Source organism: Pteropus alecto, unplaced genomic scaffold (genome assembly GCF_000325575.1).
Source record: "Pteropus alecto unplaced genomic scaffold, ASM32557v1 scaffold25, whole genome shotgun sequence".
NCBI lineage: Eukaryota > Metazoa > Chordata > Mammalia > Chiroptera > Pteropodidae > Pteropus > Pteropus alecto.
In genome coordinates, this window is record NW_006441955.1 from 14,450,156 (window position 1) to 14,464,932 (window position 14,777).

Below are 14,777 nucleotides of genomic sequence, written 5' to 3' on the forward strand. Positions count from 1 at the left end.
CCTGGTTCTTCTATTTGCAATCCTCCCTGTCATCAGATAGGGGATAAGAAGACCTTGCTAAATCCAACTGTGAGTTAGAGGATGATATCAGATGCAGCTTGGCAAGGGAACACACAGAATAGTTCAGAAGAGGATATAATAAAATTGTTGTGGTTGAGGCAAATATCCTCATTCCTCTGGTTTGGAACCCACATGGGAATCATTACTTTTTGTTGTTGTTTCTAACAAGTCTTAATAGCAGCGTATTTCCTGCTTGTATCGAACATTTGCACCTCATCTAATTGATCTGTGTGAGTGTTGTTGTTTTTTCTCATTCTTAAAAAACCCAAAAACCTCTTACCTTGTATTAGTACTTAGAGCTTATATGTCTGCATTATAAAGGCCCCTGGATCTCAGGCGCTGCTTTGCCTACTACTCAAGAATCTTGAAACTAAAACCAAGAAGTGCCTTTTCTACCTACTGAGTTAAGCGCATTGTTTGAAGACGACAGGGAATGACATGCTCCTACTTCCTACAGTTGTCATGCCATATTCCAGACTCAGATGATTATGGATATTCGGGGCCAGTCTTTAACAGCTGAGGATATCAAGTGTTTATAAAATGCTTTCTCTCATACTATTATTTTCCCTTAGTTTTAAAGGGTATCTATGTTGTGGAAACTTGTTACTCCAAATATGGACTACACTGTGCATTGGGCTTTGTCTTGAGCTGACTTAACTTTTTGCAGTGCAGAACTAGGATTGACATACTTACTGTTATTGAGCTCTGTTGCCATTGGAAGAACTGTGCATCAGTGGCACAGTACGTATTATCTTCCATTGGAACGCTAAGTCAGGTTAACATATTAAGAAAGGAGAAATGGAAACATCTAGTATTTTTTTTTTCTTTTTTTTTTTTTTCATTGTATCTCAAGATTGTTTCCCCAGGAATTGGATTTAATAAGTTCTTGTCCAGGTTGAGGATAAGGAAGTGGTTAGTGGCAGCAGAATTTTGTTTCCATACCAAGTGTCATCTTTCCACTTCATTGCTGAGCTAATTGATACTTGCTGGGAAGTATTTGATCGATACGCTGTCAGAAGGCCTGCAAAGAACCCTAAAACGGTCTAGTCAGTTGGCCTCTAACTGGAGGCTTCGCCAGGTTTCGTCCTTCATTTATACAGAAAACATTTCCCGAGTCCCTGCAGGGTGCCAGGCTCTGGCCCAGGCTGCAAGCTTGGTTCCAGATGAGGTATTATTTGCTTTGGGTGTGGGGAAAATAGTCTTAGCTAGAGTGAAATTGCATGTTCCCAGAGCTCTCCCACTGATCTTGTTCCTCTAGTAGCCCCCGGTACTTGGAATGCTTCTAAGTTACACTTGGTATTTATAGATTGTATACAGATACTTGTACTCTAAGAGCTTTACATGATAAGAGTAAAGGGATTAGGTTTCCTTTTCCACAGTTGTGTCCTTCATAGGCCACCAGAGGATTCCTAAGTTCATGAACCCAGAGTATTTTTCCCCCTTTCTTCCTTGATTAATATCTTATACAGATGTACCTTGAAAGTTGTGAATTAAATGTTAGATTATTCTGTATGCTGTGGCTCCTGCTCCTCCCCTGCTCCCGATTCTCTCAAACTCTTGATCCTTTGTAAGGTTAAGAGGTTGGACTTTTTCTTTGTGAGCAACAGGCCGTAAACTTTAAGGCCTGAGCACTTGCTTATTTTGGTTTAAAGGAACCTCAGCTCAGGGGTTCCCATTACAGAGTGAAGTGAGAAGTGGGTTGAATCCTGCCCTTCCCTTTGTTTCTTGTTATGATCTGGTTGTTAAGGTTAGAGTGGGGTGAAAAACAGGGCAAGAGCCCAATGAGCCCTTGAGTTGATAACCTTGGCTTTCAAGAGGTTTGGGTGTGTGTTTCCACGACTCTCCTGGAATACCTAATATAAACTACTGCCCAAACCAAACCCCATTATAACCTTTAAAGCAAACCTTGCTTGTTGCTTAAAGAGAGAAGCTGCCTGCCCTCTCAGCCATTTCCCTGGGCTCAGCCTCCCCAGGTTCTCTGGCATGTCAGCACTTGCCTTTTGTTTTTTCCATTGCACTCCTCCCCAACTCAGCCACAGGGGCCTCACCTCTCACAGGATTGGGGTATGTGACCCTGGAGCCCAGACAGCCTTACACATAAATCTTCCTGGTCCACCTGCAGTTCATCTGTCAGCAGCTTCCCCGCTTCTCCGCTGGATGTGCTATTCCCACACATCTGTCAGACAACCCTGAAGCCTCTGCAAAGCCATTGGAAGTTCAGACTGGCCCTGTTTTATTCTCTTGGTCTTCATCTATCTTGTCCTGTATCATTGCCTGCCATGCCCAGGCTCTCCTGTCCTGATTTCATGAAGCCAAAACTAGTAGTAGATGAATAGCCACATCACAGCTCCGGCCGATTGTTATCAGGATACCTTTTCTGAACTGGTAGGGGTTTGTTGTTTGTTTGTTTGTTTGTTTGGACAAGACTTATTCCAGAGCAGCTGAGAGTACTCTGGAGGCAGGTCAAAACAGGAAACTAGACAAGAATTTCTGATTGGCTTGAAACAGATACGAGCCATTATTTTCTTAGGTTATCTGTACTTTGCTAGAACTGGAAGGAGATTTTTTCCAATATGGCAAATAATAATGTATTGTACGAGGGCAAATGAACACAGTAATGAATACTTTCAAGTCTCTTCTAGATGCTAGGCACTACATTAAATAAAAATGCATAGTGCAGTGGTTCAAGAGCATGGATCTGATCTAATTATTTTACTAGCTGAGTGACCTTGAGCAAGGTGGTAATCTTTCGGAACCATTTTTGAAAATAGCATATAGTGATTAGCAAGAGTTGTGAGGATTAAAAGGCATTATATAAAGTTGCACTTTCAGAGTGCCTGGAACATTAGTAAGCAGTCGATAAATACTAATTATTGTCATGTTATTGGTTTCTTGAGGAAAATAGCAGCCTTAAATGAAGAAAGATCAATACGAAGCAGGATATGAGTGGCTCAGATGGTGAGTCTTAAGCAATTTTGGAAAACAAAGGTCTGAGAAGCTTTCAAAGAGGCAAAAGTTGGGCTGGTACTGGGAAGAACAAGTAGAACTTAAATAATTTGATCTGGGAGAGTTCACATTTTTCTGCAGTTTGGGGGAGCTTATTTATTGCAGGAAGAGAATAGAGAAGGATTAGAAGTGGCCTCTTTGTTTTCTATACTCACTCAGCATGAGTTTGGGCATACTACTGAGCCTTGATTTCATGATTATAAAAACAGGACAGGGAATACCTGCTCTGCCTACTCCCAGGGGTGGAAGGCACACACGAGGCAAGTCATGTAAAAATACTTTGAAAATGGTAAAATGCAGCACTAGTAAAGTCATTATTGGATCCTTAAGATTAGAAAGAGGATCCCAAAAGATCACGTGCTACCTGAGACTCACTATAGGACAGACATGACAGTGTTTTGGAAGAGGTGCTGACACAGCCCTAACAAGGGTCATAGCTCAATGTTAACATGACCATTCTGATGCCTCTCCAATAGCCAAAAATATGTTTTTTGGGCTTTCTATCCAGAGTACCTCAGTCAGTAGTACATAAAGTCCTTCCAACAATAACACCCACCACAATAATAGTAAACAGCAATAATAACAGTAAAACACCAGCCACTACCATTTATTTGGCACTTACCATATGTTAGACACTCTGCTAAATACTTTACAAACTTTATTTCTCTTAGTTCTCAAACAACATCGTGAAATGACTATTATTGCCAGTTTATAGGTAATTAAGTTGAAGCTTAGAGAAATAATTTGCCTGGTTCCCTAGGTAGTAAGTGACAGAGCTGGATTTAACTCAAATTTATTTGACTCCAAAGTTTCGGCCTCCTTATGCCGTTTTGCTGTTACTATAAGAAAAAAGCGTCCCCCGCCTCCTGACCTTTTGCCAAGTTTCCTATAGCACGATTAAGCATGAGGACAAGTTAAATGAATAAAATGGTTAATGTTCAAGTAGTCCCTCTCCTTTTTACTTATAGCTCTATACTTGGAAAATTTAGAGCCAGCCCCACGTTATTGTCCCTATCACCACCACATGCACTTTCTAGTCTAGACACTAGGGTGTAACAATAAGAAATGCCTGTATTATCCTATGCTTTATTTATTCATTGTTTCATTTGACCATCACAATAAGCCCTTGAAAAGGGATGTTATTCCTATTTTACTCATGAGGAAACTTAGGCTCAGGAAAGTGAAGGACCTTGCTCAAATTCCCAGCTAATAATTGGGAGAACTGTTTGAAATATTACCATTATTAACTAATAAAAACAATAGCAAGAGTAGAGCCTTTCTCACCTCCCATATATAGTGTGCAACATGAAACAATGAGAATGTTTTCTACTTGAACTTTGGAATGCAACGATGTGGTATTCAGAGATGTTAAATATTTATGCTTGCACACACTTAAAATTATTTCTATGTAACATACATTTAAATAATCAAATCTTGAAACTTGCTAGAAAGCAAAAGGTTTATTCCTTAGCAGTAAGGCTGGAATCGAAGGACAAGGGATCAGCTATTAAATTCTTATCACGGCACAAAGGTTTTTGAATGTCAAATGTTAAATTCTACATTCAGTAGGAATTTTGCTATGAATCTTGGGTCCCCTAGGGTACCTTTCCTGTCTGTGCCTGTCAGCTTTATTGTTTTATATTTTAAATAAAGCTTTCCCTAACATTCAAAACTCCTTCCGGCCCTTCCTTTTAGGAAGGAGACATAAAATGTGTACTATGCCTTTGTATTTTTGTTTTCTTTTACCTTTTTCTAACAGTTCGCCCACCCCACCCCCAATCATCAGAAGTATAAAGCTAAGGTAAAAAGAGCTTTAAAGGAAAGGGGGGCTTTGGGGAAGTATGCAAATGACAGAATTGTCTATGGGAAAATTAAGGGAAGCGAAATTCAGCAAGAAAAGAAATTCATTGATGTTGTGATGAAACGTTGTCACTGGAGATGATGACAAATTAGAATCCGTTCCCATGGGGACCGGCACACTACCTACTGATCATTTGACCCATGGCTGGATGTTGGCTAGCCGAAGAATTGACCCAAAAGATGACAAGATGGTTTTAGTCCCGTTGTCTCATCAGCATTCAGGAACCCCTTAGGGGATGAAGGGGAGAGGATAAAGCAGGATAAAAGATGAAAGCTGAGCTGTGGAAAGAAAAATGTTTTTAATTACACTGAGGAGGATTGTGAGTCCACCTGTAGCTTTTTGTTGAGAACGTCCTTTGTTTTCTCCTGTCTGCAGGGATCATTGCAGGATACAGACCCAGAATCTGTCTGGCCTTTTAGAGGGGTCCGTGCTGGTAGCTGGTCCCCTTCAGTTTAACGGATACATTCAGGATTTAATCTCTCTGCGGGCTATCTTTAATAGATTCTGTTATGCTTGCCGAGCAACCTGGATTTGGTTGACAAGCTAAAAGAGATTGCTTTTAGAGAGAAAAAAAAAAATACCCCGCAGTGGAGCGTGAGTTGAAGTTTCCCGAGTGAGTTGCTATCACATGCCTTGTCTGAAGGGCACCGGGAGGTCATCTCAGGCAGTGGGGTCAAGGGCGGCCAGAGCGGCCCCTGGGAGTCAGGAGACCCTTAAGCTCCACATGCCTCAGTTTCTTCACTTGTAGAATGGGAATTGCAGTTTAACCTTAACCCTCCAATGGCAGATAAATTCAGGTGAAAATCCAGAGGAAAATTAAATTTTGAAATTCACTTCCTGAAGAAAGAAAGGCACAGTATATCCACTCTGTTCTCTTTCCAGGTTATGAACAAATGAACAAACACCAAGGAGTAATTAATACAATTTAAGTTAATTTGATGCACCTTTTATCACAGTGGTCAGGTAGTAATAATAAGTAGGCATTGTTTTTGGAGAATACGTTATTTTACATTTTACTCTGTCCCTTTTTTGTACTAGTGGTAGAATTCAGCAGTTTTAAATTTCCTCAACATCTTGATTTTCATTGGAATTATGAAGAATTCTAAATGAAATCATTAATTTTTAAAAATCTAATTCTTATTACAAAGTAATGAGACTATGTATGGCTTATGGTGTTCTGCCAAGAATTTCACAGCATTTATTAAATGGGTTTGTAAGGGGTGGGGGGATTGTCTGAGTGTTACAGAGAAGCAGTGTTGCATCAAGGTTGAAAGCTTAGGCTCTGAAGTTAGAGTACTTGGTTTGGATCCCAGCTCTACAACTTACTAGCTTTGTGACCTTAAGCAAGCTATTTAAGCTTCAGTATCTGCTTCTGGAAAATGGAGATGTGTACATTAAATTGATATATGTGCAGAAGATTGAGTTAGCAGCCCTCAACCAACGTTGGCAATTACTATGTTTTTGTAAATATGGCAAGATGGGGTGTCACAGCATGAAAGCTGAAGAGTTTCTGACAGAGGTGTGTGAATCCATGGGGAGAGAGCTTGTGTTTGAGACCTTTTGTTAATTGTCATGGATGTTGGGCTCTGCATTCAAGGTGCTGCCTCCACTGATAAGAAAGCAGGTTAACCACCACCAAACAGAAGGCCGAAGGCACACATCCCATGGATCTGCCACCCACTTCTGGCAGTGCCTGTCTCCCATCAGCTCGTCACCCCGCAACATGCCTCTACAGGAAACACTTAGTTCTACGGCTAGCCCAGTGGCGAGGGCTCTGTACCTTGGCCGATTATGTTAACAGAAGTTCCATTCATCAGATTCTGTGATTTGTCATATTTTTTATTTTAAGCCACCATTGCAGCTTCTTTTAAGTTTGGTTTATCTGAGGTACCATAGCCGAGCAGATATACGCAGGCTTTATAGATAAGACAATCTGAATTTGAATAAGCAAGTACGTTCTTTTCACTTATTTTGTCACTTTAGACAACAAAATAACCTCATTGCTATACGATGACAATACTAATATTTGTATAGGGTCCTTATGTCTAGTATATAGTAAGTACCACTATACAGTAGCTATTATAATTTTCTGAAGAACCCTGAAATCTCTTTGCAACAGTTTGTAATCCACATTCTCTAATCTTGATAATTCTGATGATTTAGATGCAGTGCGTGGATCTAAGCAGCTTTATTTAGCTTTGCTTCAATGTATTTATCTTATAATGGATTCCATCCTATCTTGGGTATGCCAGTTACTTGTTGCTGCATAACAAAGCACCCCAAATTTAGTGGGATAAACAACTCTATGTCTATGGAGTTTATGGGTGAGGAATTTGGCCAGGCATGGCGAGGATGGCTTATCTCTGCTCCATGATATCTGGGGCTTCATCAGGGAAGACTGAGGGTAGGAATGATCTGGAGCCTTCTTGACTCATACCTGGAGCCTGGGCTGATTGACTTGAAGGCTTGCTTAACTGGAGCTGCCAATTAAGCTCTTAACTGTGGTTTCTGTGCGTCTTGGACCTCTTTACAACATGGTAGCTGAGAGCATTCCAAGAGACAGGTGGAAGCTACAGGGCCCTTTATGACCTAGCCTTAGAAGTTACATAACATTGCTTTCACAAACTTTGCTGGTAGAAACAATCATAAGCCCACCCAGATTCAAGCAGTGGGGGTAGAAGAAACATAAGACCCACGTCTCAATGGGGAAGAATGTTAAAGAATGGCAGCAAATTTTTATAAAATTACTGGTATTATGGCTCCTATCTAGGGGCATGTTAGGACTTCTGATTTCTACCTGTAGCAAAGCAGGCCATACATACAGTCTCTACTGCAACTACTTACCTCTGCTGTTGTATAATGAAAGTAGCCATAAACGATATGTAAACAAATGACTGTATCAATAAAACTTTATTTATGAACACTACAATTTTAATTTCATACACTGATGTATCACAAAATACCTTAAGAAAAGACATTTAACGTGAGTCATTTGTATCTTCTACAAAAACAGTGAGCCCGATTAGAATATCATTAGCTAGATCTGACTTTTTTTAAGTTAGAATTCTCCAAATGCATAGAAGAAACACCTGGGTTTCTCTCGAGTTGTTTGTGTGTATATATTTCTATGTATGTGAGATAAGAAATGATTGCAAATTCCTTGTTCACTTTAGAAACGAATTTCTGAGAATATTATTTGCAACTTCAGTCCTTTCAAGTATGTCTTTATCCTGTTATAGAACACTTGTTCCCAAGGGCAATGAAAGACTACACTCTTGATACTTGTAGGTGAAAAATCAATGATATTTATTTTACTTCAAAACCTAGAACTTGGTCTTGATGGAGTTTCCAGAAGTACATATTGTTATATATTTGTAAAATAAGCATTCCATGTTTTTAAAGAGGTTGTTGATCCTTAAACCAAAAGGTTAAAGATGCTCAGCGTTCAAATTTTTTGTCCTTTATTCATTAAACATTTTTTTGTCTGCCTGCAATACCAAGCAGTGTGCTACGTGCTAAAAATAAAGAGATGAACAAAAACTTACATATAGTACCTGCCCTTACAGAACATACAGTCAAGGGGAGTGGTAACCAGATGTTAAATAGATAATAGCATTAAAGTGTAATACGTGTTATGAGGGGGGAATGCAGAGCACTGAGAATATACATTAGGTTTTCATCTGGAACCTGTTACTCTCTCATCCTCAACTGCCCACTGAATGTGAGAGTCTAGGGAAAAAGGATTGTTGCATTAGTGCAAACTGACGTTTAAAAAACATGTCAGTACATCTACTGATAATAACTGAATAGTCCTATCTCTGTATTTGGGCTACATCTTAAAGAACTATAGGTGTATATGATGCCTCTTTCACATAACTTTAGGAAAGGAAAACCAAAGAACAAAGTAGAAATTTATAAATATTGAAATTTAGATTTTTTTTTCCTTTTTAAGGTACCATTTTGGATGGGTGGAAAACTAACCTAGAAGAACAGTTTGAGACTAATTGGCTGAATTATGAATTGAGATAATTATCTTTGATTTTTCACTACAGTAGGTTTTCTCAAATGTGGTACTATTGACGTTTTGGGTTGTATAATTCGTGGTTATGGAGCTGTCCTGTGGATTGTAGGGCGTTGGGAGCATTTTGGCTTCCACCTACTAGATGCCAATAGCACTCTCCACCAAATCGTAACAACCAAAATTACCTCCAGATTTTGCCAAGCATCTCCTGGGCGGGGAGGGCAAAATCACCAGTGATCTAAATTAAGATGGGAAATTCAACATGTCTATACATTTTATTGCAAAGAGCGTAACAAGAGAAACATACTTTTCTAATAAGAACTCAGGGAGTAGAATTACAGGTGGACTTAATTTTTGACACACACATTCCTCCTTTGAAAATGCTGACATGAATTTGGACAACCCATTTTCAAATTAAACATTACACTAATATTCTTCTGTTATGTCCAGAAATTATTCTAAACTTTATAGTTTGTACAATATTTAACAAGGTCGAGAGCCTCAGACATTTAATTGAAACTCTGAAAGTTCCCGAATATCACTGAAACAGAATCAAATTTTAAAATTGGCTTGAAAATAACAAATGAAGACATTTTGATTTGGCTCTGTGTTCTTAGCCTGTAAGCTATGAGATTGTGCGAGCTGCATGACCCAAAGGATATGATTAGTTCTCCTCTAGTGTGCTGATAATGAATAGCTCTACAAAACCAATTAGCTATAATTCTATCAGTCATTTCATTTGGGTAACATTCTGTTTAAGAGAAAGAAAAACAACACTGTTTTCCTCGGAGATCTGTAATTAAGCTGTGATATTTGATGGGAACAATGGAGGAAAAGCGGTATGCTTATCAATTTACATTTGTTATTCCCATATGAAAGTAAATTATGATGAAGTGTTCCGTTCACAACAGTTAATAAAGACATTTGTCCATCTTAAAGGTGTAACAGACCAAACACATATATCTCTAATTACATACCTTGTTTTATGTGGATGTCTACATTGTGCAACTCTAGGGATTTGCCCTTCGCATGGAAGGCTGTGAATGGTGTTCCCTGAAGTTGTGTAGCTGGAGACACTCAATGTCATTTCCCTTCCTTTGCATGTGTTTTACCCATGCAAATCTATGTGAATCCGTAACTATGAGTAGTGAGATTTTATTCTTCCAGTCATTATTGTTTCTCTGTAACATAGTAATTGCCACTGTCATACTGACAATCTTATCAGTAGACTTTGTTTTTCTGTATCTAGCAAGGCATTTTATGGATCAGTACTATTGTATTTGAATTTGAGCACATGAGAAGTTCTTAATATATCATCATCTGTATAAGACAGAAGATGTTATCTGTGACTTCTGGGCATTTTACAATTTTTTAAATCTCCATTTGCACAGGAGAATAAGACTTGGATGTGTGTTGTTTGTATTACTTGAAGTTTAATATATGCAGTATGTGACACAAATTAATTAGCTTATTAGAAGTGCAGTTATTGTTTTGGGCTTTCAACTTATTTTACTCACTGTCTTCCCACAGCTAGCCAAAAAAATCCGAGAGAAGTTCAACCGTTACCTGGATGTGGTCAACCGGAACAAGCAAGTTGTAGAAGCATCCTATACGGCTCACCTGACCTCTCCCCTCACTGCAATTCAAGACTGCTGTACAATCCCACCTTCCATGATGGAGTAAGAGTTTAAAATTTCTTGTTATTGTTTAAACCAGGAATTGAATAGCTTTCCATTCATATTCAAAATGCCCATTTCTGTATTGCAGAGTGTATAGTATTCCTATTTAAAATAATCTCTTTTTCATTACATAGACAAATACTTTTTTAAAAAGCATGGCTCAATATTCTATATCCAGAAAATTCCTGGACCCTCCCTGCTCACCTTTTGTCATGCTGGAATTCAAGTTCAAAAAATATCAAATATTTTTTGAGTATAGAATTGACTAAGTCTAGAAAATTTTGAACTTTTTGTCATATGTCAACTAATAAATCCTGAATAAGATAATCTCACTGATTCTGGTAACTTGCCTAATTTAAGAAAGTGCTTTTTGTCTTTGATAGGAGCAGCAAAAATTTCCACTTCTTACTTTAGATACTGTATTTAGAACTACCGAGGGAAATGTGGCTTCAGATAATATTGAAACAAAATTAGTATCTGTGTGGTTGAGGATAGTTTTGTTTATTGGGCTAGTGATATTTATATTTAGACGAGTTAGAGGGTCATGTGATGCTAGAAATTATTTGTAGTGGAAAAAGCACCTAGAAGTACAAAGAACCTTAAGTTTGACTTGGCCTTTAATTAGCTGTGATTTAAATCAAGTTACTTAATGTGTATTTTTATGTGCAGTTTTTTTTTTTATCAGTGGATAACAATCTTCATTATGCCAGTTGGGCTATTTAGAATGAATGAGTAAAAGGTGTTAACATACTTTAAAAATTATATGAGTGTAAAGGTTACCACAATTAGGATGTATCACTCCTCTTTTTGCTCCATAAGTACTCTTGAGGCTATGTCAGGGATGGCCGCAACATAGTTCTTTAGTGATTAGATGATGCTTTGATTCCACAAGCAAGCTTTTACTTGCAGTAGTTTCTTGGTCGGCTATGTAGATAGCAGGGCATTCTTAAGATACATTATTCCTCCATCTGTGTGTTGTTAATGTGATCCTTCTCTCTGGCTTAAACCTATCTGTGGCTTAAAGAAGATCATACTAGTTGTTTGCTAAACTAAATGGAATTTGTATGCAATTTGGAATGAGACTATTTGGATAAGGAGTCCTACCTATAGCACATAATACTCAGATGAGCTTGTTTAGTTGATGTCTTCGAAATACCCTGTCTTCATCTCTAGAGTAAGAGCAATAATGAATACTTCACAGGCTGTCATGAATATTCAGTGAAATCAAATGTGAAAATACGTTGTAAACTTCAATGTTCTGAACAAATATTAGCCATAATAGTTATATACTCTCATACTGGCCATAGCATAAATAATATTTCATTTTTTGTTTATTAGATTTAATCAAAGCCTAATACATAGTTGGCATCAGTAACTTAATGTTTTTAACAAACTTACCTCCTATCTAAAAATAAATTTAGGATCCAGCTGGGTTTTGAACTAAAGGACAAAATTATTTTCAGGGCAGAAAGAAAAAGATAGTATAGTAAGAGAGAAATCCTTAGAGCTAGAATTATGTTTAAAACAGTGGTTCTCAGCCAGGGGTGATTTTTTTATTTTTATTTTCCTGCACAAGGGACACTTGGTAATGCCTGAAAACATTTTCAGTTGCTAAAGTTGGAAGGTGGAGACAGTTACTACTGACATCTAGTAAGTAGTAGTCAGGGATGTTGCTTATACCCTATAATGCACAAGAGAGCCCCCCCAAAACAAAGAATTGTCTACCTCAAAATGTCAGTAGTGCAGAGGTTGAAAAACCTTGTTTCAGAAGGCTGGAGATCTTTATGAATTCCAAAGTCGACCTATTGCTCTAGATGAAACAAAAAGCTTAAATTGATTGGTGTTTACTAGTGAATCTACTCCATCTGTCTCCTCTTTCCCATTACCTGCCTACTTGATGAATCTCTAATAATGGTTCAAGAAGTAACTCAACGATTTGCCTCTCTCCATAGCTTCCTATTACCTCTTATTTTTTCTCTACTTATTTCCCTTTGCCCCTGGAAGAGTTTATTGCTCCCTCATCTTTGTTCCTCTAGAAAGTTTCGTATACCTTTTCATACTGTAGAACTTGTTGATAAGTCTGCCTCCCCTACTGTTCTATGCAGGGATTACACCTCATCCATTTATAACCCCAGCACCTTGCAATTGTGTTTAATTACTATTTTTTGGAATCTGAATTTATTTGAATATGAGGATGAGTGAGAGAATGTCCACTCTCGAGAAATTTAAAAATTATCGGGCGGGGGCCAATACTGAACATAATTAGTAGTTAAGGCAAAATGTGACATAGCAGAGATTCTGTGGTTCCTGAAAGCAGAGACATATACTAGGTGGATGGCATCACAAAAGACTCTGAACTTTAGAAGAATGCATCCTATTTGATCTGGTTATTTGGAGGAATATCACAAGAAAATAACCAGATAACGTTCATAAAGATAAACATGTAAAGAAAATAATTATGCCATTGAGAATAGAGAATATTGTAAAGACCCTAAATTTCTAGCAATAGGGGATTAGTTAAGGAAATTGTATCATATTATAGAAGTAAGATGATAAGGTGCAGCCATGCTGCAGAAGAATATTTGCTCATGTGTGAAAATGGCCATACATACATACATCCATACATACACACATGCACACATTAAACTGTTTTAGAGAAAAGACAGTGATTTCTATTTTTAATATGCGGTGATAAGGGCAGAGGTCTGAGATGGCCATCCAGATATTTTATTTGGCAAAACCTAATAGTCTACCTTTTGTTCAATACAGTAAAACACAACATATAATTTCTGCCCTCCCGGAATTTCTCATTTAGGTCAGTTTAACATCCAAGAGACCTTAATTGTACTAGAGGGGAAAATGCAGGTTAGTATGAGAGGCTTTTCCTCCTTCAGAGGTTAGACTTCTGCATTGAATGTTGAATGGGGACTCGGAGCTACATGCAGTCTTCTCTCCTCACTAGTTCTTGGCAAAGCTGAGAACTGCCATTTAGGATGATTCTTGTAAACCCATGGAAGTTCTGACTACAAAGTTGAGTACTCAGAAGATGTACAGATGAGCAAATGACAGATTCCCTCTGGTGCCATATTAAAGAGGTATTAAACAGATAACACCTGTTTGCAGCAGGAAGTGGCAAGTGATGACTGCCCTTCTCTTAACTGAGTCTTCTTGTCCGTGAATTGAGCTAACTTTCCAGGGACATGTGTGTAGGAATTTTTGGAGTGAACTCTGAGCTGAAGCTTTTCTCACCATTGGCTGAGCAATAACACTTTCTAAAATTACGATACTCTCTCACCTTTTTAATGAAGATTCAAAAGTGGAAAGAGTTATTAGGGTAAACCAGGATAAGAACACTTAGGTGCTTTCATTTCAGTTCCTTATAAAACACATATATCTGCATTTTCTAACTGTGTGGTATTCTACTGAACATATTTTTAGTTCTCTCTTTCCTATATTCTAGTTGCTCCAAAAAATGTCTACAGTTTGAATCTTAGGGAGTTCGTGTTGGAGTTAAGTGTGAAAAGGAAGATTTCCAGTCTTGGTACATGACTAAAAATAATTTTTTTAAAACACCAGGCAGATTTGGTTTTGTATCATATCTCTTTCACTTATAAGTTGACCTCGGGAAGTCACTTGATGCTAAGCCTCAGTTTCCTTATCAGTGAGATAGGAATAATGACGGTACTTACCTGACAGTCATTGTAGAGAGATGTTTGTAGGTCATAAATTTTTTGTTTGTTAAGTATGTATTTCAGTACTATCCTCTATGTCAAGGGATACTGTTTTTTCTCTTATGGCAATAACATAGTTTATTTTTTTAAATAAATTACCTAAATTAAAAAGCGAATTAATTTAAATGAAAATAAGTGAACGTGACCAAAATTTTGAAGATGATATATATGGCAGTGAATGAAGTTTATGAAAATTGGACTCAAGATTGTTGCTAAAGTCCTTCTAAACTGTAAGATTTTATAGTTCTATAAAGTAAATGCTCTATCTCACCACATGCATATGTATCAATACATCCATTGGAATAAATATAAGCAATTGGACTTAAGATAAAGGATCTCCAGTCCTAGATCTGGATCATTTCAATTTTTAAATACATGGGCTCTGTAAACATTATTTAAAAGTCAGTACTAGCCCTGTG

General features: G+C 37.8%; 1 protein-coding gene across 1 annotated transcript in view; it reads left to right on the forward strand.

Annotated features, from left to right (window-relative positions):
* The window catches only part of CACHD1 (cache domain containing 1), a 198,661-nt gene that overhangs the window by 93,935 nt on the left and 89,949 nt on the right, over positions 1-14,777 (forward strand). Inside the window, exon 3 of the mRNA XM_006919278.3 lies at positions 10,479-10,627. Within this exon, the coding sequence (XP_006919340.1) occupies positions 10,479-10,627 (149 nt within the window). The remainder of the gene's footprint in view (positions 1-10,478; positions 10,628-14,777) is intronic.